General features: G+C 45.8%; 1 protein-coding gene across 2 annotated transcripts in view; it reads right to left on the reverse strand.

The window, feature by feature from the left end:
• The window catches only part of Slc22a23 (solute carrier family 22 member 23), a 141,262-nt gene that overhangs the window by 27,349 nt on the left and 90,077 nt on the right, over window positions 1–23,836 (reverse strand). For both annotated transcript variants that reach the window (XM_015493967.2, XM_048799724.1), the window contains exons 3-4: window positions 21,991–22,159; window positions 2,379–2,506 (exon numbers count right to left, since the gene is read on the reverse strand). In XM_015493967.2, coding sequence (XP_015349453.2) covers window positions 2,379–2,506; window positions 21,991–22,159 — 297 coding nt within the window. The remainder of the gene's footprint in view (window positions 1–2,378; window positions 2,507–21,990; window positions 22,160–23,836) is intronic.

Consider the following 23,836-nt stretch of genomic DNA (forward strand, 5'->3'; position numbering starts at 1 on the left):
CCAGATAAAAGAGACCTGCTGCATCCCCCAAGTGCTCCTCAGTTTTGCTCGAGGCTGTCATCAAAGCCCTTGACAGTCAGGAGGCGACAGAGAGCCAGAAGCAGATGTGAAGTTAGTGCCCCCCAGACAGAGCTCTGTGACGACAGCTCCCTGGTGGAGGTGAAGCTTTCTCCTGTGTTAAGTGTCAAGTGTACCAACCACCCTGCCCTGCCTCCTGGCCGGCACTGCAGAATAGAAATGAGCACGAACAAAGCCCATAAGCAAGGAAATAATTAATACTCCTTTCCAAAAACAGGAGGGAAATGAATCAGTGTAATTAGGATTGAGGAAAGAAGCTTTTCCCAGGCAATATTTTAACCCGCAAGAAGTGACGTATGATAATTTAATTAGGGAAAGGCAAGTACAAAAGTACCGTAAGACACGAGAGCATGAACCTGCTAATGAAAGAGGCCTGGAGAAATTTGGGGAAGCTCTGGGGATGACCCAAAGCCAGCAAATCTGGATCCAAGGAAAAAGCTTAATATAATACTCCTTCCTTCCCACACATCTCCAAGGTTTCCTTCCTCTCTGAGAGCAGCACAGTGATGCCACTTCTTGGGTTCAAGTTCCAGTTCTACTACCTAGCAGCCGTGTGACCTCCGTTTCACAACAAGGCCACTTAGTCTCTGTGTTTCAGTTTCCTCATCTGCAAATGGGGACAATTATAGTTCCTCCCTCATAGGACTGTTGGGAAGAAATGGCTTCATACATGTAAAGCATTTAGGATTAAATACATGAGTCAATACTTGCAAATCATTTAGAAATGCGACTGCCATATAAACACTATGTGTCATCTTGTCTGCTATCCTTGCGCCCGGATCACAGGGACCACAGATGTTCCCTTGAGGTGCTAGCACTCAATACTCTGCACCTAGAACAGACCAGGCTCCCATCTTTCATGCCAGAGAGGACAGGATTTTGGGTCGACCTGTATTCTCCTCTGGGGCTGAGGGCTGGTAGAACACACCTTGCCCAGCATGTGGTGGTGGCCCAGTTGGCTGTCCTCCAGGTGGAGGTAGAGATGGCATCCTGGCTGAGCAGCAGTACCGGTGGCACTTCTACCAACCCAGATTATCAGATCTTCTGATTCAGGAGTCTAATGGGAAGGCAGCTAGACATTTCTCTGTTCTGGTCCCTTGTCCCTTTCTTATGGGGAATGGAGACCTGCAGGGTACATTCTCCTACCTGGCGCAGGTCCCTGCTCACTGTGCCTTGAAGCCAGGCTCGCCCAGCCATTCCCACTTCAGTCACTCACCACCGCTCTCCATCCCTTTGTCCTGCTGTTCCACCCCTGCCTCTGAGTGCCCGTGGATCCACTTCCTGTCGGCATGCAGGCTCTAACTTCAAGACCCCTGAGGGCAAGCCTTGGCCTGTTTCCCTCCTTGCTCTATCTAGAACAGTGCCTGACATACAGTGGGCATTTAGTAGGTATCTGTTGAATGAATGAACAGTCATAACAAGGATTTCTGCTGGTGGGGGAAATGTGCACACTCTCCTGGACAAGGACCTGTTGATTATTTTCCTAGGAAATTTTACAGTAACAATGTATACCAGGTCTTCAGGATAGGGCATTTGGGTCTACAGTGTCTTTCAGAAGTCTGTCTGTACAACACTTATCCCATGATCTCTTCTAGTGCTTATTGCAAATCTAAGTTCTCAGGGCTTATTCACATCTTCTAGGTCCACATCTCTGGGTCCAAAGAGGGGTCCAGGAATCTGGATGTGAACAACCTTCTGGTAATATTTATGGATCCTCACTTTACAGCCCCACCTAGCTTGTGATTCACAATGCCTCTGATTCATAAGAATCCAATGGATCTGAACCACTATACAAGAACAGTATGGCTTTCCAGTTCTTCCATTGCCCAGCAAATAGGTCATGGCCAGAAATAGACAAAGGCCAGCTCTCTGAAGGTCATTATTAGGAAAAGAGAGGTCAAGAAGGCGATAGTAGATATGCATCCCAAGTCAGGGCTTTGGTGGCTTTTAAATCTGAAAGGGCAGGAAGTTCAGGCAGGTCAGGCTGAGTGCCACAAGCCCAATATACACAGTGAAGATCAGGTGTGTATTAGGCTCATACCCCACTTCTAGATTTGGAAGGGCAATGTGAGCACTATAATGTGTTGAACGTGATCATGAAAGAAACCAACACCCAGAAAGGGGAGAGAATTTCAGTTTGCTCTAACTCCTAGCCTCTAGACGTTACTGCTGCCTTTCTTCAAATCACTGGTTGCAGAAGAACTGAACAGAAAGCTGCTTGGTACAGAAACACCAGCCCAGGAATCATGGCCTGCTCCACGGAGACTCCGGACACCTTCGCCAGCCCACAGTCTACTTACCGGGCATCACGCCCTTGATGTCGCTCTCAGGGCTCATGCAGTTCTTCTGGGTGAAGTGCAGGATCAGCTTCTTTGCAGACTCAAACTGCTGGGTAGCCATCAGCCACCGGAGGGACTCGGGGAATATCCTTCAAAGACACAAAGGGAATTGTTGAATGTCTTCTGGTTCTGCAGGGGGCCGAGGAGGAGGGCTTTAGGTGTGGCCCACTGCCCATGGAATGGATTCTCTTCAGCCTAATGGGGGAGACAAGACTATAGGCACTGAGACGTGTCCAGTTTTCTTGTAGAAAGTATGAAAATCAAAACTTCAAAAATGTGGCCAATATGAAAACATTCTATCAACTGTGTCAAGGAATCAGTGTATACCTTTCAAAATAACGTGTGTGTGTGTGTGTGTACGTGCTGGGGATTGAACCAAGGGCCTCGTGCATGCTAGGCAAGTGCTCTACCACCCAGGCCAGCCATGGATTTCTAAAACATGTATAACCAATTCACTGAAGCATTCTTTTGTTGTGTTTTGCCACAAAATACAAATAGAATAATTTTAAGTTTAAAAACTTATTCCTAAAACAAACCAACCTGACTGTTATTTGCAGTTTTTGCATGTTTGAAGGCTTAGTCTGACAGCTTGCCTTCAGGATTATTTCAGTATTGCTACTAACTGCATGTTATTTCTCCCAGAAATGAAGCCCCCACATAGTTGTTTTCAAGTTTTATCAGCAACAGATATATATATATATATATTTTTTAAAGATTATAATCTTGTGCAAAGCCCCAATAGGGGAGAAGAAAGAACTTCCCCCTGGTGCTTTGTTATCAATTAATTGATTTTGTGGTGAAGTGTGTAGCCCAACACTTAGGAGAATGGACATGGCTGTGTGCCAGTAAAACTTTATTACAGGCAGCAGGCTTGGGAGTGACAAAAAGTGGAAATCAACACTAAGGACGGTAGTCCCAGCTTCCTGTGGCCGGGGTGTTCTAGTTACCAGCCTATTTTAGTTTAGTTACATAGTATCCGGACAGTCATGATGGACACTGATGAGAAGCTACTGTAACGACCTAACCCCTCCCATGCCAGCCCAGGGGAGTCCAATTGAATGAACCCAGCAGCTAGAAAAAGCATTACTGGTTCCCAGCGGCTTGGGAGGCTGAGGCAGAAGTATCACAAGTTCAAAGTCAGCCTCAGCAAAAGTGAGGCACTAAGCAACTAGGGCCAGGGATGGGGTTCAGTGGTTGAATGCCCGAGTTCAATCCCTGGTACCCCCCATCCCCACCCACCACCCCCGCCAAACAAAAAGCATTACTGGTGCTGTGTCTGAAAGCTGGTGATGGAAAGCGACAGTAACACACATTTTAACTTGAAGGCACTGATTCTTTGTTAATCATCAGAATTTAATATCTGTCTCACTGGCCTCTAGTTATAAAAGTTGCGAATAGCATAATTTAAGCAAATAGAAACACATAGATATAACATGACATATGCTATAAATATTAAAATCTAGCATTTTAAAAATCAAATCTTTTCTTTATAATGCAATAATTTAAGCATTTATAATGCAATAATTTATGCTGACCCCCCCCTGTAGTTTGAAGGTCTCATGTGTTGTATTTTTATCTTTCTATCTGCATGTAATGTCTTTTTCTAATTTCTTGAGATGGCTATAGATCATTAACATTCATTTTTTTCAACATATGTATTTAAAACTTCAAAATTTCACCTAAGTATCCTGTTAGCTACATCTGTGATTTGATTCTAAACACCTTACGATTTTCATTAGAGTTTTCTCTTACCTAAAAATATACAAATAAGTTAACCTGACAGGCCAAGTTATTTTGCAGGTGGCCTCTGAAGCACTAAAGGATGAGGTACGAAGAGGAAGTTTGTGTCTTTTACAAATAAATTAACATTAATTAAATCATGGGCCCTAATTGCATGGTTGGGAAGATTTTGACAATCCAGGCCATAAACAAATGCTATGCCGGGGAAGAACTAGGCCCGGGGGTGGGGGAAGAACTAGGCCTGGGGGTGGAAGCAACCACCGGGGGCAAGGCTACACCCCACCACCCAAGCCCTGGGGCCAGGAGCCTGGAGCACTTGAGTCTCCACCACAGACCTCCAGGTTACATTGCTCCAGCCATCTCACCACCTGTTCCTGCACTCATCCTTGAGTGTTCCCCACAGAATGGAGGCTACCATGATAATGTGCTTGCCCCACAGAGTTTTGGTCCCTAGATTCAGGAGGTGAGTGAGGGCTCAGGGAAAATATGAAGAGTCCTGTATTTGAGTAGCATCATTCTGTCTTCCAATAAAGCCCTGCATCATGCACACAGGCAGACATTTCAGACATTTTTGTTCCTGGAGTTCTATCAATCTAGGCACTGAATCCCAGGAGGACAGTGTTACACCCACAGAACCCTGACCTTCAGGAGAAGATTCTTTTCTGTTTCAGAGGCACAGGCAGTGACCAGAGCCCCAACCCAGAGGATTCACCTGCAGGCTAGGGATGCCAAGGTTGACAGGCCTCTGGGGCGCTGCCTAATCCCCCGAGTGGCCATGTACTCCCTAGCACACACTGGTTCTGAAGACATCAGAAGGGATAACTAAAAACCAACTACAGTAAATAGACATCCTTATGAGAAGTGACCATGAGCACATTCCTTTCTAGACAATCTCTGAGAACCGTAGAGCTTGTAGGACAGGTTCCCAGGAGGGCACCCATTTCAAAGGCATGGTGGGTCCTCACAGTTGAAGTGGGAGTGGCCTTAGAGCTCCAGCTTTCACGGGCCACCAGATTACTTTTTTCTAGTGTCCTGAGCATTGACCCTACACATCTACCTCAGAGGGGTACATTCTTGTCCTCACATTTTGCAGAAGGAGACCTTTGTAGATAATTAAGGTAAAACATACAAGTGTATGCATATGTGTGTACACACACACACACCCTTATGAGAGAGTCAGACAGAAGCCTGTAGAGCCTGAGACATGTTGGGGGCAACTGGCGAAGGTGGTCCAGGGCTGTCAGGAGAGGTGGCTCTGCTGGGCTGTCTGGTGTAGGTACTGCAAGATCCTGGGCATTATGAAGTGCTATTAGTCTGCAGTGAATGGAAATCAGAAATATCGCTCTCCCTGGAGATGTGGGCAGACTCCTGGTAGCCACACAATTATCTCCAGTGGCAGATGGCTCTGAAAACCACCTGACTGGACTGATGGTTGTCAGGTTCTCTATCAGTCTCCCATGTGGAGCTCATTAGTAGTGGTACTATCATTAACCCATTTTATAGATGGGAAAACTCAGGCAAAGAAAGTTCAAGTACACTGCCCAGGTTCACACAGCTGTTAAATGGCAGGTGGGTATTTGAAGGCCAGTGGTCTGGACTGGAGGGTCCACACCGGTAACCTTGGAGGACACTGGCAAGCCAGCAACTGGCATTGGGATTGTCATTCAGCAATCTTCCCCAGGCCTTCTAGAATGCTACTGGCCCAAAGGACGAACGAGTGGAAAACTTATATTTTATGAGGGGCTCGCTGTATTTAAATTTACTGCAAAGTCATCAAGAACTCATTGCACTGTTGGCCTCCGAGGGAGCCCAGAAAAGGTTGCTTCGGTTTGGAGAACGCGCAGTATGGCCACATGACGGGAAGTGAATGGAATCTCTCCTGACTAGTACATAATGTAATAATGCCACGCAAATTAAAAAACCGGCCAGTGGCCCAGGACCTGGGAGGAACATAGCTGAGCCTTTGATATTTTCAACAAAATAATAAAAAATGCACAGGAGGCAGCTGGAGGCCACATCTGCTGGGTACACTCTTAACATGTGGATGGTGACCAGGAGGATGACTTCTGCAGCTGTCAGAGGTGATGAGGCCTAAGAGCCATAACGGCTTTCCTGGCAGATGGCTTTCTAATTGGCTGCCAGAAGCGGCTTTGGCCAGGATGGCTGTACTTTTTTCTTTCAAATCTTTGTACCTATCATCACAACGTATCTATGCTGCAAGGGGAGAGGTACAAGCCAGGGGAGTCCCAGGAACCAGAAAAGAAAAATTGGTTAGTTTGCTATGGCCACGGCCCCAAAAGAGTGGAACTGGCAATTTTCAGAGCTGAAAGTATTTAATTCTTTTCTACATGGTGGTTTTCATATTCCATTTTACAGATGGGAAAGTTCAAGGATGTTGCTTAGGATCACCCAGCTACTGAAAGGCAGAATTGGATACTATAGTGACACAGTCACATCAATGTTTATAGCAGCTCAATTTACAATAGCTAAACTGTGGAAGCAACTTAGATGCCCTTCAATAAATGAATGGATAAAGAAACTGTGGTATATATACACAACAGAACATTATTCAGCATTAAAAGAGAATAAAATTATGGAATTTGCAGGTAAATGGATGGAGTTGGAGAATATCATGCTAAGTGAAGTAAGCCAATCCCAAAAAACCAAAGGCCAAATGTTCTCTCTGATAAGTGGATGCTGATCCATAATGGGGGGAGGGAGCATGGGTAGAATGGAGGAACTTTGGATTGAGCAAAGGGGAGGGAGGAAAGGGGAGGGGTATCGGGGTAGGAAAGATGGTGGAATGAGATGGGCATCATTACCCTAGGTACATGTATGACTCGACATATGGTGTGACGCTATATCACGTACAACCAGAGAAATGAAAAGTGTGCTCCATTTGTGTGCAATGAAACGAATGCATTCTGTTGTCATGTATAACTAATTAGAACAAATAAAAAAAATTTAAAAAAAGGCAGAACTGGTATTTGAACCCCAAGAGTCTGACTTGAAAGATTTTTCAGGTTGGAAAGACCTGATCTCAACTTTCACACCTGACAAGTGACCAGTTGGATTGCTCCAAGATGGGAGGTTCATTGATTCCTGGGTTTCCTGCAGGAAGAACGTGGGCCTGCTAATTCCAATGTGGGAAGTAGAGGTTAGGAGTGCTGCAGAGCAAGGACAGAGCCTTGCAGGATGCAAGGTGGAGGATATTTTTCTCTTTGCTTCTAAAAAAATGTTCAGGATGAGGATGCTTGCTACAGCACAATGTTCCAGCAGAAGCCACACAGGACCATGCAGAAGCAGGCAGAAGCTCTGCTGGGCTGGGTGTGCCTGAGGACCCCCTGGCATGGGGAGAGAGGGTGCTGACTGTGGATAGCTGCCTCTCACCAGCACATTTTGAGTTCCCAGGTGTGGTGCTGATCCAGTGATGGAGAGGTGAGAAGACATGTCCTCCAGCCTGTGCAGGCTGCTCGCACAGTAGATGTAGGTGGATGGACTGTGAGCAGGCTGAGCAGACAGCATGGGGAAGCACTGTGTTGCATTCACGGCACTTGCCAGTTTACTACCAAGCCCGACTGGGTGTACAGCCACAGTAGCACACACAGGAGCTGTCCTCCCTGGAAACTGGCTCTCCAGGTCATCTTGGACTCTTAGATCTATCTTTTCCCAGCAGAAGTCCCTAGGGGAATGTGCGCAGAAGGCTAAACTGTCCAAAGGACCTCCTGCCCCAAGGAATTGGATCGGGGTCCCTTTGAGAAATATGTCTGGGGATGGTTAGAAGGTCTATAATCCCTCAGTCACAATTCCAGAACCCTCAAAACCTGCTGTTGAACTTGGTAACAATACCCAAACTGGGCCTGAGTCCAGTGGAGGCACAGCCAGACCTGGACATGTGTGGATTTAGCCTTCACTCATCTCTCCTCATGGAGCCCCACGGGCAATTCATTGTAGAGATGCCCGTATGTCGGATGCCAGACTGTGGCTGCAGACCCTGATACACGTTCAACAGTCAGCTCAGCGATGGTGAAGCTGCATTTGAACCATGTGATGTCACATGCTGTGTATCTATTAATGCAGGGCTGCGTGGTAGGTGCCCTACATGACATGAGTCACTTCATGACACTGTCCCAGCAACAGCCAGAGGTGGGATGATCATCAGTGAGTTAGAGCTGAGTGAACTGGGACAAGAGTTTGGCTATGGAATTCTTAACTAAGCAAATCACAGATAAATCCATTCTCTACCAGACACTATCAATGGATGGTGGGGTAAACCAAATGTGGTATATACACTACAAGAATATTATTCACCCTTAAAAAGGAAGGAAATTCTGATACATGCAATGCTAGGGCTTGAATGTGTCCCAAGATTTCATGTGTTAGAAACTTAATCCCCAAGTGAATATGCTGAATGGAGAAGGAAACCTTGGGAGGTAAGATTAGATAAGGTCATGGGTGGGGATTCCCATGAAGGAACCGATGGCTTTCTAAGAGCTCTGTCTTGCCATGTGATGCCCTCTATCATGTTATGATACTCTAAGAAGGCCCCTGCCTTAGAAAAGCACAGAGCTCTTGGACCTCCCAGTCTCTAGAAAGAAGCTAAATAAACCTCTATTTTTTATAAATAAACCCAGTCTCAGGTACTTTGTTATAGCAACAACAATAGACTAAGAGTAAACCTTAGGGACATTATGCTCAGTGAAATAAGACACAGGAAGAAAAAACTACTTTTGATTTCACTTATACAAGGTACCTAAACTCAGATTCATAGAGATAGGAAGCAGAAGGTTGGCTGCCAGGGCCTGAGGATGGGGATAGGGAATGTGGAGTTGTCATTAAAAGGTTTGGAATTTCAGTTTTATAAGATGAAAATGTTCTACAAAAGAATTGTGGGATGGTTGCACAACAGTATGAATGGGGCCATTAAGATGGACACTTTAAAATGGCTAAATAGGCAAATTTTATGTATACTTTGCCACAAGTTAAAAAAAAATTACACAGAAGATAAAGGTCCTTCTTGATCTTCGACTCCAACTGGGTTTCCCCTGCACTGCTCCTCTCATAGGCCCTCTCGAAGCTAACCCCTTGGCACAAAGAGCATGGAGGGTCATTTCTTTCCTCTGCTATATCATAGTGCCCCATGTTTCAGTTTCACTCTTTAAAATTTCCAGACTGGCACACATTTGCCCCCCTGGTGATCCCAAGACCCCTGCTCTGTGTGCTGTGCCCCATGGCCCGCTTCTGGAGGTCTTGGATAAACTCGCACTAACCTATTCTTGAGCTGCGGACACGCACACACACAGTCAATGAAACCTCAGAAGCTCATCATTTTCCTGTGTGTACTTGCCACATAAAACCCAACATAAAACCACAGCATGGTTCAGCAGGTCACTTACCCTGTGGCTTCAATTAATCTAAAAAAAGCCAAGAACCGGAAATTAAGTGCAGGGGGTCTCTGATTGAACATTGTGGAGGTTACACAGTCCAGTTGCTGAAAACAGACTAACTTCACAGAAGAGCCCTCGGGACTGAGACCGAGGAGTAAATTCTAGGAGAGAGAGAGCCCCCAGCTACAAACACAGGGCAGAGGCTACAGAAAGAGGGGAACAACGACCATGCTTCGGGAGAGATGGCCAGACACCCCCACACAGCTGTCAGCAACAGGGGACCCAGAGATGTCCCTATGCCTCTCTGTGGGCTTAGGAGCTTGGCATGCCACGGATGCCTCTAGGATCCAGCTGTCCTGATGCAGACATACCCGGTACCATCATGAAAGCCCCACACTCACTCACCAAGAAGAGACAAAATGACAAAACAGGACTTGGTGTCCATGGGGACCTTTGGTTGCACATGGCCCAACCCCTCACTGACAAGCTGAGTCCTGCCGGGGCCCAGAACCTGGGTCTCAGGATTCTTTCCACATCATGCAAGGTTGACAGTGTTGCTTAAAAAGCAGGAGAAATAGATTTTAGAAAGACTCCTACTCAAATAAGCTAACGCAAAACTCGGGCTTCTTGAAGAGTTCAAAGGAAAAAATTTTAATGTAAAATCTTTTCCCAGCGGCATCACATAAATGATGTTACTGTATCAAGATAGAAAGTATTCTTTGCTTTCTGAATTAATGCCACTGTTCAGACAAGGAGAGCTGCTTTTTCTCCTCCAGTACCTGCCTCAGCGCAGGCTTTGTGGAGCGCAGTGACTTAGGATTCCATAGTAAGGAGCTGCCTCGAATACACATTCCTGTCTTGTATTCCTGTCTTGTGGAGGTCGCGCTAAGCCTCAAGCTGTTCTGGTTTTCCCAATGCCACCCCTCTAACCCCAATGATTGTTCACTAGAGTGAGCAGTTAAAACTCAATACTGTGATCTTTACATCAGATTACGAGGTGGATCATTTTTCCTTGACATTCAAAAATAACAAAATTATTTCTTTATCCTATCCAGGCTGCTTTCTTGAGAATTCATTTAACATCCATTCTGATAAAATGCCAGTTTGGAAATTCTCTGAGTAGCGTGTGCGTTCTCATTAATTTGCTGTACTTGAATATTTACTCAAAGAAAATACAGGAAGGAAATAGGACAAACCGTTCATGCTTTATTAAATTAGTTGTACCCTCAAGTCATTCATTTGTTTTTCCGAGTATTTACTTTTAGGGCGACACCTGTGGAGACAGGCACACCCTCCTGTCTGGGATTCAACGTGACATTGTTTATGGCATAAACATTCACTGAGCACTGTTCACCTACCAGGCCAGGGTGGGCGTGGAGATGAACCATGGTGTCTGGAACACTAGTAATTATCTTGTTGGGAAGAAAAACATGCTAAGCATGAACTCTACAATTGAGCTATGCCCCCAGCCTGGGGCGGGGGGTGGCGCATCTGTTAAGTGGGTCTATGTGACATAAAGCCATGCACACAAAGTGGGATCAGGGGAGAGGGCAATGTCACCAAAGGCTTTCATGGAGATGAGGTTTTCCCTGGATGAACCCATGAAAAAGGGTGAATCTGTGGTAACTGTGCTTTCTGATTTAAAGAGGTGATTCTAGTTGTTGGCGCTTTGGGCATGACCAAACATCACAATGTTATGAAATTCTGAAGAGTCTCAAAAGCAAAATAATCCACCAATCAATGGTTAGAATCAAATTAAGTACTAATTGGGAAAATATAATTAGTTTCTGGTTCAAAGATTTTATAAAAATATAAGCTTGCGACTAATCAATATGGTTTCACACGGACTTTCTTTTTAAACTTTAGTTTTGTTTGCTATATATAAAAAATAAAGTGAGCAGGAGTGGTTCAGGGTATAGGACATGGATGAATATTTTTAATTCAAATTTTTATTAAACTTAGAAATTGGGAGATAAGGGAGAGGTAAACATAGACTGGCTAAAATCAAATGTAGATTGGCTCTGAGGATGGTTAAGCCCCAAAGTTTTCCTAAGGCAAATGGTAGAACAGGGAGATTTTTTAAATTGAAATTACTATCCCACTAAATTTTCTGTCATATAAGCTCATAACTTTGTGTCTTTGTAGTTCTTCAAAAAATCTAGACTCCATAATCATTCTGCTATAGAAAAATTATGGAAGCCTTTGACCTTAGTCAAGTCACTTTGTTCCTCTGGGCCTTAGTTTCCCCACTCTGTGGGAGAAGGTGGGTGGAATGGCAGCAAGACCCACTTGGCTCCAACATTATCTAGACCTGGGACTAACAGTCACTCCCTCTGAAAGGCAGAAATGATGCTGAGCATGGCCATGCATTGAGCAAATATTCTTATGGTACTTCAGGCTTGTGCCAGGCACAGAATCAGTATCCAAAATGTCTTTGGAGCTAATCTTTCCATAATTAACCAACTCTGAATGTATAACAATTGAGATGAATTCAAGATGTTCCTTGGTTCATATCATAAGCAGATGAAGACTTGGAATTCATTTAAAATATGAATTCATCTAGAATCTATAAACAGGAATATAGCTGGGTTAACTCTACTTTCCCCCTCCTGCCCCTTTAACTGACTTATCCACATAGGTGGTTATCAGGCTACAGAAAGTGTAAGATGCATAGGGCATTCAAAATATAATGCTGTAGGGGGACCTGCTTTGGCACCTCTGTGAATGATAAAGAAGTTGTGATACTGCAAAACAATTTGAAGAGGCAAGTAGGCAGAAAGAATATGGGTTTCTGTTGCTCCTGCATCTAATGGGGATTTTATTGGCACCTCTGTATTTGCAGCCTGTCACAGGGAATCTAATCAGCTCCCCCCAGCCCTTGGGGAACCAGCCTCTTCAAACCCGCTGGCTCTAATCCTGGTCCCCAGCAGGGTGGCAGACACTGACTCATTTTCTGGGTGGCTTCCTTCCAGTCCTGCCCTGACCTCACGCCTGGCTCTGGAAGGTGTCTCTAGCCATCACCACACACACACACCTCTCCTAACTCCTATGGAAGCTTATCACAACTTAGGCAGTTTCAATGACTAAGTGAGGCTATCTGGTCTCCTGTCCAGGGCTGCCACTCTTTTGATCAGGCTATGTGCTTTGCCAGTCTCTAAGGCCAACCCTGAGGTGGCTGGGTCCCCTACTTTGGCCATCTGTCAGCAGCAAACTAGACACCCGTCACCAGAGGTCCATATACCTGATTTCAGCCAGTTGTCAACAGCTCAGCCCCATCAACCCTCCAAAGCAGGCACACATGGTGGCTCTCTGCCAGGGAAGGTTGTAGAGTGATCTTTGGGGTAGCTTTAAGCAACACCAGCTTCCTTGGGGGGGGGTGGTTCTTGGAGCACATTCCTGCATGGATTGGTAGGGACAAAGGCTGGCCCGGGGCAGAGAGCCTGATGCCATGGTGCAGTGCCTGGTATTGGATGATCACACTTAACCCACCTTCTCGGGCCTCTTTCCACTTCTCCTTGGAAGCTGTTGTGTTGACCACTGGGGTTCCTAATATTTTACATAATCTCTGCGTACTCAGAATTTTTAAATGAGGCAAAATGAGGCAGTCACTTGCCTGAGAGCTCCCTAAAATTCCATGCCATCAGCAAATCCCCAAACACCAGTTTAGAGAACACTGTGATCTCACTTTTAATTGCTCATTCAATTTTCGCCACTGGAATATGGAGTACATTTGTATTTCTACATTTGCCTTTTGTTAGCATTATCCAATCTTTCCCCAATCTAGATAATTTGTAGACAAAAATAGGATTTGACTAAGATTTTTTTTATTTCTAATACATCTCCCTAAATTAACTAATAATCTGTTAAAAATAATTTTTGCACATTTATTCAAACTCCTAGAATCTATAGCTTTTTATGATTCACTTCTTCCTTTTTCCTTTGAGGGAGAAATTTTCCTGTGTGACTTAATTGTTAGTATAACTAAATTCAGTTTCCCTCCTTGTGTGCAGGGAATTCCACAGCCCTTATTTGATCGATAATAAAGTCTCCTTGTATAATGTAGTATTTTGACCCCCCTTTTGAAATAAAACTTTTTGAAGGAGGAAGGTATTGTGTCTCTTGTCTGGGCAAGAAGAACCACTGATCACTGCTAGATTTCACACACATACAAGTGCGCGCATGCGCGCGCGCGCACACACACCCACACACCCACACCACACATTCATACAATTTTCAATGGCTCTTTTAATCGTTCTAACAATAAGCAGCAAAATTAATTCATCCATTTAAATTTTTATTAAGCCTCTATCAGGGTAGGTAGTGATACTCTAATGGTTTTAAGAAATGTTCTTATAATTGTTAAACAATGTAGTAGATATAAAAAAAAATAAAAAAAAAAAAAAGAGGACACAGGGCATCCTTCCTGAATGAGAAGCATTGCTCTGTGCCAAGTGCATCTTGTGCTCAGTAACACAGGGGCTTCCTGGGCTCAGCAGCTCCATGGAGTGCAGGACTAAGCTGAGTAGCTGGTAGCCTTTATGTCAGCCTTAGCATCTACCTGCAGGATTCAGACCCCAGCCCTGCTTAGCGCTACAGGCCTTGATTCAACAAACCATCAAATCTCTGGGTCCCTCAGTTTCTTTATCTGCACTAGGTTGTCCTAGCATCTACTTCAGAGGGCCTTTGGGAGGATGAAAGGGGCAAGGTATTTGAAAGCATAGTCTGACTATGAAACAAAGTCTGGCCTGGGCCAGGGCTGGTGGATGTCTATAGTCCCAGCTACTCAGGAGTTCAAGGTGAGCCTGAGTAACATAGAGAGACCCCATGACAAAAAAATAAAGAGAGTCTTTGACTCTCCCAAACAAACCCTCAAGAAATGTTAAAAATTATTATTATTCTGGCTAAAATGTGTTTAATATTTAAAGAATTGGGATCATATTGGAATTATTACTATTTTTTCAAACTGGACATTTATCTAACCTGAGGCCATCTGCATGTTTCACAGTGGCATTTTTCTGGAAACTTTTAATAATTAAAATCCCTTTCAGCATGTACATGGTTTCCTAAGGGTTTCTGCCCCAGGAGCCTCAAAGCTGTCGCGCTTCCCAGCTGGTGCTTTCTTTATGACGGCAAGCGGGGCTTTTCTTCCATATTAACATTTATCTTTCATTTGGGGAATTGACACTATCACTTATGCTCCAACGGTAGGCAGCGCGGCCCAATCTTTCTCTCATTTCCTCATTATTTCCCATATGGCTTATTATCTTCTTATTGCTGTCCCCAATGCTTCTGATGATCGTGCTGATTGCCAACCACTTCTTTCTCTCATCAGAATGAAATTCCAACCGAACAGGGTGCAGTTCATGATTGTCTTCGCACATCTGGAGCACGCCTGCTGTGCTTCCTCTAAGCGCCTCACACAAAGCATGCGTGCCAGGTAAATGCAAGATGAGGGTCTTTCCCCACTAGGTACTTGCTGAAAAGTCCTGAAAGACAGTATCAAGGTGGAGGGATTGGCTGCGAGCAGCAACACCTTTCAGAGAAGACACGCGTGGCTGCTGGTGGCTGATCAGGTTAAGCAAGGCAGGGGGAACCTTTCCCCCTGTTACACAGAAACCAGCCAGGATGAAATCCTCCAGCATGTGTCTGTGTCTGTGTCTGTCCCCATGGTGCCAACTGGTTCCATCTAGGACCAAGCTTTTGTCACCTCATCACTCCCGGGAATACTGGCAATATCTGCTGTCTGAGATGGTCAAGATGGCATCTGTCCTGGCAGTGAAGTTGGACCAGGGAATCAGCTCTCTCTCACAGAGTGACATCTGTTTCCTTTCACTATAGACCCTGGAAGCCTCTTTCATTTACAAAATTATGAATTTCTACATGGATGACTCAGAGGATCTCCTTTTGTGTCTTCTTAACATCTCCATCCAAAGTGTACCAGGTCCCACCCTCCCATGCAGGAGGTCATGCCATTTCTTCTGCTGACACGTGACTGCTTCTCAAACTTCAGGATCCAGCAGTACTCCAGGAGCTCTTCATAAGGGGACCCGACCCTCGGACACCAAATTCAGCAGCATCAGCCTCACTTGGGAACTTGTTGGAAACACTAAGTCTTAGATTCAGTCCTGGGGTTGCACTTTGGGAACCACTGGCCTTTGAAAAACAGTCTTTAATGACTTTCCCTACATATGAGTGTTTTGCCAAAGCTTCTTGATTCCTCAGTTTCCCCATCTGAAAACAGGAGTAATCCCACTGACCACAACTGTGACCTCATTCAAGAGCAGGATGGTTAAGACAATCTTCACACATACAAAGGCTGCAGCTGATCTTGGGGAAAGTGTGTCCTAAACAGTTTAAGACCTGCTCAAGTTGATGAACATCACAATGCATGCCTGTGCCTCAGAGGAGACATGAGATATAAATTACAGGGTAGTTTCCCTTCTGTGTCAAGATGTTCCCTGAGGCAGGACTGTGACGACAGTCCTGACACCTAGAGAAATACTGCTTGAGAAACAGTGGGCAGGCACGTGTCCAGAAAGCCGCCCTGGGCTGCTCACTGAATCCAGATCCCAACTGTGCACTAGAAAAAATGCACCCAGAGGTAAGGTGATGGCACACACCAGCATTTTGGGAAAGAGCCTTTAGGAGTGCCTACTTCCTGTGGGTCTCTCCAGAATACTTCAGACAGACACCACATGGACAGCGTGCTCCCTCCTGTCATTCCTCGGTAGGGAATTCCACCCGGGGAAAACTGATGTCACCCTGTCCCACGTCTCATCTTCCCTAACTTCCACCTTGCCATCTCCAGAGATGTTCTAATGCAACTCAGACCTGGACCTCTAAATACAGCAGCAGATGGTGCTGTGCACAGGGCTTCTGGCCAGGGGAGGAGCTGGCACCCAGCCTCGCACCCCAGTTCAGGCTGCAGTCCTGGAAGGGGCACCTTTTCCCAGTTTGTACAATTTGAATGTAGTGGTGCTTCCAGCCAGCATCCTCTTCCATTCTTGAGTCATGTGCCGCCTATCTTCCTGGCCTATCTAAACAGAACTCCTCTTAGGCTTTCCCTTTTTCTTGTATTTTAGATCTTGACTGTTTCTTCCCATTCTTTTTTTTTTTTTGCCACGAGCTTGGAAGAAGTCTTCATTTATTCTAGAGAAAGGACCAGTTAGTATGACTTCCTTCTAGATTAGCACTGAAGCTCCTGTTGCCCTGTCCTAAGGGATGACAAATACTCTCACAAAGTGACTAAACAAGTATTTCTATTTGGGACAAAGGCAGGGTGGATCTTAGCTTCAGGCCTCTGAGTCTATTAGAGGAATTACCTACTACCTGTGGCAGGGATTATATTGCATGCAATCTCTCTTTTTTCCTTGCTTCAGGACAAAGAGCTTATATCTGACCCCGTGAAGCGCACTTACACACAGCTCAGCTCCAGGGGGCGCATCATTTCATTCTCTCTGGCCCTTGGCTTTGGCAGCTCTTCTTCTATCTAAGTCCACAGGGAAACCCACAGTGGGTCCTGCCTGGCCCAGGCACATAAATATGTTGTGAGCATCCCCAGGCACCTCTGGGATGACATGGTTCTCCTGCCTTGGCTCTACTCACCAGGGCACAGACCATTCATGGGTCATATCTTCCCTGTCACCAAGAGCACCTGCACTCTCCACACCCCCTCACAAGTTCCTGTCTAATCTCTGGGTACATCACACGGTTGCCTCCTTGGGCTGGCTCTTCTCCACCTTTGTGGTCACTTCATTCCAGAACATTCTGTAACCTTGTAGCTGCTGAAGGGCTGCCTATTGATCAGACCTTTTTATTTTCTGATGTTTTTGACATTCTGGGACTTTACTGATCCTCAGGAGACTACCACTCCCAGGGTTAATGCATTCCTAGAGATAGTGCAAGATTCACCTTCAAATGCATGTGTCACATGCATACCCACAATCCACGGCCCACATCCCCCCAAAATCACTTCCTACCTCAGACTCACATGCTGAGCTGCTCTCTGCCAGCCCTAATCACCGCAGGACTAGGTATCAGACAACTGGGGACAACCTTATGTCCCAGAGCCTGCTGAAGTAGTCAGTCTAGATAGTCCTAAGCCTTCTTACCCTGTCTCATCCTGGAAAACACACACACACACACACACACACACACACACACAATAAAGGCTCCTACCCATGTTTTCCCCTTTTCTCTGCTGCCTGACAGATGTTGGTGATTTCCTGTGTGGCCCTGTGTGGTATGGCGTGGCCCTGTGTGGCATGGTGTGCCCTCTCCTGGAAACTGTGAGCAATGAACTATCTTTTCAATGGCAATCATCTCCTGACCTGTTGACCTCACTGCACCTAGATAATAGTAAAACTTGCATTTAGAACACGCTGTTTTCAAGCAAATCTCTAAGGTCTCTTCAGTGGCTTGCCCATTGTCCTCAAGAATGAAACCCTCCCCTTCTAAGGTTGTCCATGAGCTGCTTACCGCATTCTGTCACCCTCCAAACTCTAATGACCTCCATAGTTCATGGGATGGACCAGCCCTGGTCACTGCTTCTCCTGTGTTTATTTAAGAAGCTCAATTCTAATTGCTTGAAAAGCCAGTATTCTTTTTCTGTTTCCATAACAAAATGCCTGCAACTGGATAGTATATAAAGAAAAGAGATTTATTTAGCACAGAGTACTGGAGGCAGAAAGCCCAAGATGAGTGGGCCCCATCATTTCAACCTCTGGTGAGTGCTTTATGGCAGATGGCATCTGTGTTAGTCAAGTTTTCAATATTATGACCAAAACACTCGATGAGAACAATTTAGAGAGGAAAAGTTTATCTGGGACTCGGGGTTTCAGAGGTTTCAGTCCATGGTCAGCTAACTCCATTGCTGTGAGCCTGAGGTGAGGCAGAATACATAGTGGAAGGGTGTGGTGGAGGAAGGCTGCTCAGTTAGTGGCAGCTCAGTCTTTTATAACAACCCATCTTCATGAGATCTAACTGCTCCATGAGAAGAGCTTCAGCCCTCTCCAAGGGCACGCCCCCAGTGACCTAATTACTTCCCATTAGGTCCCACCTCTTAAAGGTTCCACCACCTCCCAACACTACCATATTGAGGACCAAGCATCCAGCACAGGAACCCTTGGGGGATAAATCACATCCAAACCATGGCAAGGCCTGAGAGTTCCAGACACTGTACAGGTCTTCAAACCCAAGCTCCTTAGGCTTCTTTCCGGTTCAGACACTGAGCTATTTCTATTGGAATCCTCTCTTGCCCTGGCTCCTGGTAACGTCTCTGTGTCACATTGGAGCTCAGCATTGTGTTTTTTTAATGTTATACTTTATCCAGCATTTGTGTGTGTGTTTAGAGGGGCCTCTGCCTGTTCAGTCCCCTCTCTTGACTAGGAGATCCCTTCTGGCCCATCTCTACACACCTTTGTCTTCACTGCCCCCCCAACCTAACAACCCGCACCCTGGGGGTTCCACCTCGCACTGACGGGTTTACAGTTCTCATTAACACGTGTGCTTCCATGCCTGCTCCTTAGAGTTACTCCAAAACACCATGCATGCGGCTAGGCACCCTGGGTGCTTGCAATAAATACTTGCTTGTTAAAGCAAAGTGAGCGACTTTCAATATTTTGCCACCAACAGCTGGTTGTGCCGGCTGGTGCTGCCACTCAGCCCCTCTCCCCAGCAGGCCACTGCATCCTGTGGAATGACGAGCCTACTGCAGCAGAAGGGAAGAGGCTGTAATTAGGGAGATGAAAAAGGGCAGGCACCGCCACAGTCTTTCAAAGCCAATAATTCTTGTGGAGCCTTTCAAGGCTGGTAGGCAAAGGTGGAATATATTTCTCACTGCCACGTTTTGTTTCGTTTTTTCCCTCCCACTGTGCTGAGGATCAAACCCAGGACTTCATGCATGCTGAGGAAGTGCTCTGCCACTAAGCTATACCCCCTGCCCTCATCACTGATTCTTTCCTTTTATATCTGGACTCCTATATATGTTAAGAGGTGATATAATAATAGTAGTAATCATATTAGTTAATATTTAGTATTTATAGAAACTTACAGGCCTGATGCACTAAGCACCTTCAATAATAATATAAATAAAATATAATAATATTAAACATATTCATCAACACATAGGGCACTAAGTGACAGGCATCACTATAAGTGTTTCTCAAATTGACTTTTCCTAACCTGAGTGCTGATGAATCTGAAACCCAGAGAGGTTAAGCAACTTGTCAAAGAGGCTCTGTATCTGCATCTCCCTTCCAGACTTCTTCTGTGCATCCCCCCTGTGTGCATTATTTCAAACAACTGTGTGTAGTAGAAACTATTATGACCTACTTCTTATGGAGATGAGAAAGCAGGGACTCAAGTGTGGAGCAGGTTGCTAGAGACGGAACAGCCTTACTGCAGTATGGAGCAGTGAGCACGTGGCATGGCATCTGGGACCACTGCCCAGCCACTCCAGCGGGCACACTTTAACTTGTTAAAGTCCCCTGCAGGCCTTTTCAAAAGTAATAAAATTCTATTTTTAAATTTGTATATTTTCAAAAAATTTTATTGTAACTTGTAATGTGTTTAAATAAATGCATGCTTTATCTTGATTGTCATTAACCTCAATGTATTTCTAAAATTTAAATTAAAAAAAAAAAAAGATAAACAAACCCCCCAGCCATTCCCAGTATAGGCCAGCCCTGCAGACCTGGAGCTGGTCTCCAGGCCCTTCTCTGTCATCTTCCCGTAGGTCTCTTCCCACCTGGGACAGGTGTATGGGGTGGGGGCAGGGAAACAGTCTTGTCTGTTCTTCCTGGGGTGTGAGGCTCTGAGAAGCTGTTTTCCCCCATCCCAGGCCTCCAGCCCTGGGTGGGAGGACAGCACCCAGTGCCCTCAGGAAGCAGCAGAGCTGAGTAGAGGATCTGCAGGGCAGGCATGAGGGACGAAGGCCGAGGGAAGGCAGGGCACAGTGCACGGCTGGAGTGGCTGTCTCCAAGTCCAGGCTCCAACAGGAGCCAGCTAGAGGACCACAAGACACCAGGAGTGAGCCACTTGCTGTTTGTAGAGTGTTTGCAGTCTGTGCCTGGCACAGGGTTAAGCACAGAGCGAGCATTTATTAAGATAAATCAATGCCCTCGAATTCTCCAACAGGCAAAGCCAAGTGGCAGATGCCCCAGGGCAGGGGACAGGAAGGCCTTCCTTATAAGATAAAAGGAAGACAGTGGATGATCCCCTTCTGCTCCCAGGAAATGACCTCATTCTTGGCTTCTAGAGACCCTGCTAGAGGTATAAGGGTGTCCTGGGCTACACCTGGCTCTGGGGCTGGGGAGGAGCCTGGTTTTGGCAGCTGTAGCTGGTGAGCACCTCCCACCCTTTTTCAAGTTATTGCTGGCTCCCTGCCGCCCCTGAGGTTCTCCTGTCACACACAGCGAGCAGGGCCAGGCTCTTGAGGAAAATGCGCCTGTTCACTATTCACCCTCATTTCTGGGAGGGTGGCTTTTCTACCAGAGTGGGAGGTGGCAGGACTATGAAATTAAGTTAAGGCAGGTGCTCCTGCCTTAACTCCCCCCACTCCCATCTCAAAAGCAAGCCAGACTGACAGCCAAGCCTCTTGGCTCCAGTGAACACTTAAAGCAAGGACACATGGGCTACACGGGCCAGCCACTTCACCACGCAGTACCATGGGTATCCTGTGCACTATGGCGTATTGAATGTCTGGGTGAAACGCAGGCATGGACAGGTGGGAAGGAAGGGAAAGAGAAGGAGGGAAGGAAGCAAGCATCTATAAAAAGGGTCAGAGAATTATTTTTTTTCCCTTCAATCTCTATCCATAGAGCAGTGGTTTTTCAACATGGGCTGAACAGGAATCCTCTTGAACCTTTTAAAAATTCAGTTGTCCAGAGGTCATATCCCCTAGAGCAGTGCGTTCAATTGTTGTATTTTTTTTTTCTCCCTCTAAAGTCAGCAAGTCAAAAACTTGAAAGTTACTCTGAAGGATCAGATAGGAAGAACTTTCAGCTCTGTGGGCTTCCCAGTCTCTATTGCCTGGTCTCAGCAGGAAAGTGTCCCTGGGCAAGGCAGGTATCAACACCTGAGCAGGACTGTGCTCCAGTAACACTTTACACAGATGGTGGGCTGGACTTGGCCCACAGGCTGAAGTCTGCCCACTCCTTACCCAGAGGAGATAGGAAGCTTCAACCTCACTTCATTGACATCTCCATGTCTTCCTCCCAACACGAGCTCCCCCCGACCCTGGCTTGCAAATCCTTTCATAAAAACTCATGTCAACATAACCTTGGGGGTGGGGGGCTGCAGCAAGGAGCTGTGAAGCCAGACTGACCCCAGACAGATCACTGGAGCTGGGTGACCGGCTTGGACTTGTGGGAAGTCTGGGATCCCAGGGCCTGTGGCCTGAGTGTGCGGGGATGTGAATGACAGGGACACGCGTGGAAGATACTCACGACCAGTAGAGCAGCATGAGCAGGAAGGGGCAGATGATGAGGGCCTGCAGCACCTGCCAGTCCCGGCACAGGGCAGCCAGCCCGGGCATGAGGAATTGGCCGGCCATGGCCACAAAGCTCGCCACCATCGTGATCATGAACCGTTTTCCAGGCGGACACAGCTCTATTCCTAGGACACAGAACAACAAGAGAGACGTGAGTGACGTGCCGGAGGCCTGGGGGAGCCCTACGTGATATGCCAACATCTCATACAAGGGTGAACTGAGGCCTGACAGGAAAGGGAGCAAGAGCGTGGCTCAAGGTCACAGAGCAAGGGCACTGTGATTCAGAGGTGCTTAGCTCAGAAACTAGGAAATGCTGCTGCCCGTGGGGATGGACTTTCTGCATTGCCCACTGTTACTGAGCTTGCTGTCCAGCGTGTTCCCTTGAGTGTCTGAGCCGTTGCCATTCCCTCCTGTCTAGGACGCTGCTGGACACCCTCTCAACCTGCAGATGGGACACCAGGAACATCCATCTATTCACTCTCCACCTGTCCATCTCTTCTCCTGGTCCTGACCTCAGTGCTCCTTGAGAACTCTGAGTTCCAGGTGACCTGCTATCCCTAGGAGATCAAGATAGAGCTGAATTGCCACCTATCTATGTAAACAAGACAAGAACAAATAAAAAGTCATAGAGTAATGATGTGGCTGGAAAACTCCTTTTCATATTGGAATCCTGGTACCCACTCTAATGTGGGTATGTTGGGCATCTTTTCCCAGGCTGCAGATGAATCACATCTAATTCAAGTGAAAAAGAGTGTCTGTTTTCAACAAATGCCCCCTGATGGAGGCAGATCACGGTTCCTCCTGTCTCTCAATTTTACCTTGAGTAAAAAAATACGTTTATATAACTTTAACCAAGTGACAACCCCATGCAGGCCCACTTCATGAATCCTATAATAATGGTCCTTAAAACTAGAGGCATAGTTTTATGTATACCTTCCAGTTACAGAGCATGCAAATTTGTTTGCTACTCTCCTACTACAATGTACAGTATTCCCTATATTTTTCTTTCTTGCTTTTTTTTTTTTTTATTAACTAAGTATAGTTAAAAGGATTTGAGAAGAAAAAGCAAAAGAAGAAAGCCCCTCAGCAGAAAATACTTTCATGCCTTTGAGTCTGGAGACTGTTCAAAGGGTGGACTTTGTAGATTGTTACAATAGCATATGGGCTGGTTGTCCAGGCTGGGGTAGAGGTAGGAGGTCACAAGGCACTGAGGAAGGGGAAGATGAGAGGGAGAATGAAAAAACTATACTTGGCTACAAGGATATTATCAGTCCTAACAAAGACAGGGCATTGTGTCAGCCAAACCTATACCAGCTCATCTTTAGAAGAAAAAAAAAAAAATGTCATTGGCATTTCTATTTCTGCTTGGCCACAAATGGTCATCATCATAGCTACATTGATGAGTGGTAGAGAAACCTGGTCTCACTGACTATAGCTAATAAAGAGCTTTTTACCATTTAATTAGGAAAACAGGATTAAATAGTCCACTCTAGGCCATTTGCTGTGATGCTGTTCCTTCAATACCACAGGCCAAACTCAGTAAAAGGATTACTGCCTCTCAGGGCCCAGAGATGGCATTTCTACCCTCTGAAATAATAAAGAAAAGAGTCTCTTCAGAAAAGGCTAAGAGTGGTAGGTTCTAGTTTTCACTTATTAAGCACAAGCAGATTTGCTGCTATGGAAACCAGAAATCTGCATTAGCCACAGTGCATGCAGTGTTAGGAGGTTCAGCCTCGGCAAGCATCAGATAAGAAAATTTAGCACTTGGTCACCCCATAACCTTTAAAAAGTCAGAGAGAGAA

The sequence above is a fragment of the Marmota marmota genome, unplaced genomic scaffold (genome assembly GCF_001458135.2).
Source record: "Marmota marmota marmota unplaced genomic scaffold, marMar, whole genome shotgun sequence".
Classification (NCBI taxonomy): Eukaryota; Metazoa; Chordata; class Mammalia; order Rodentia; family Sciuridae; genus Marmota; species Marmota marmota.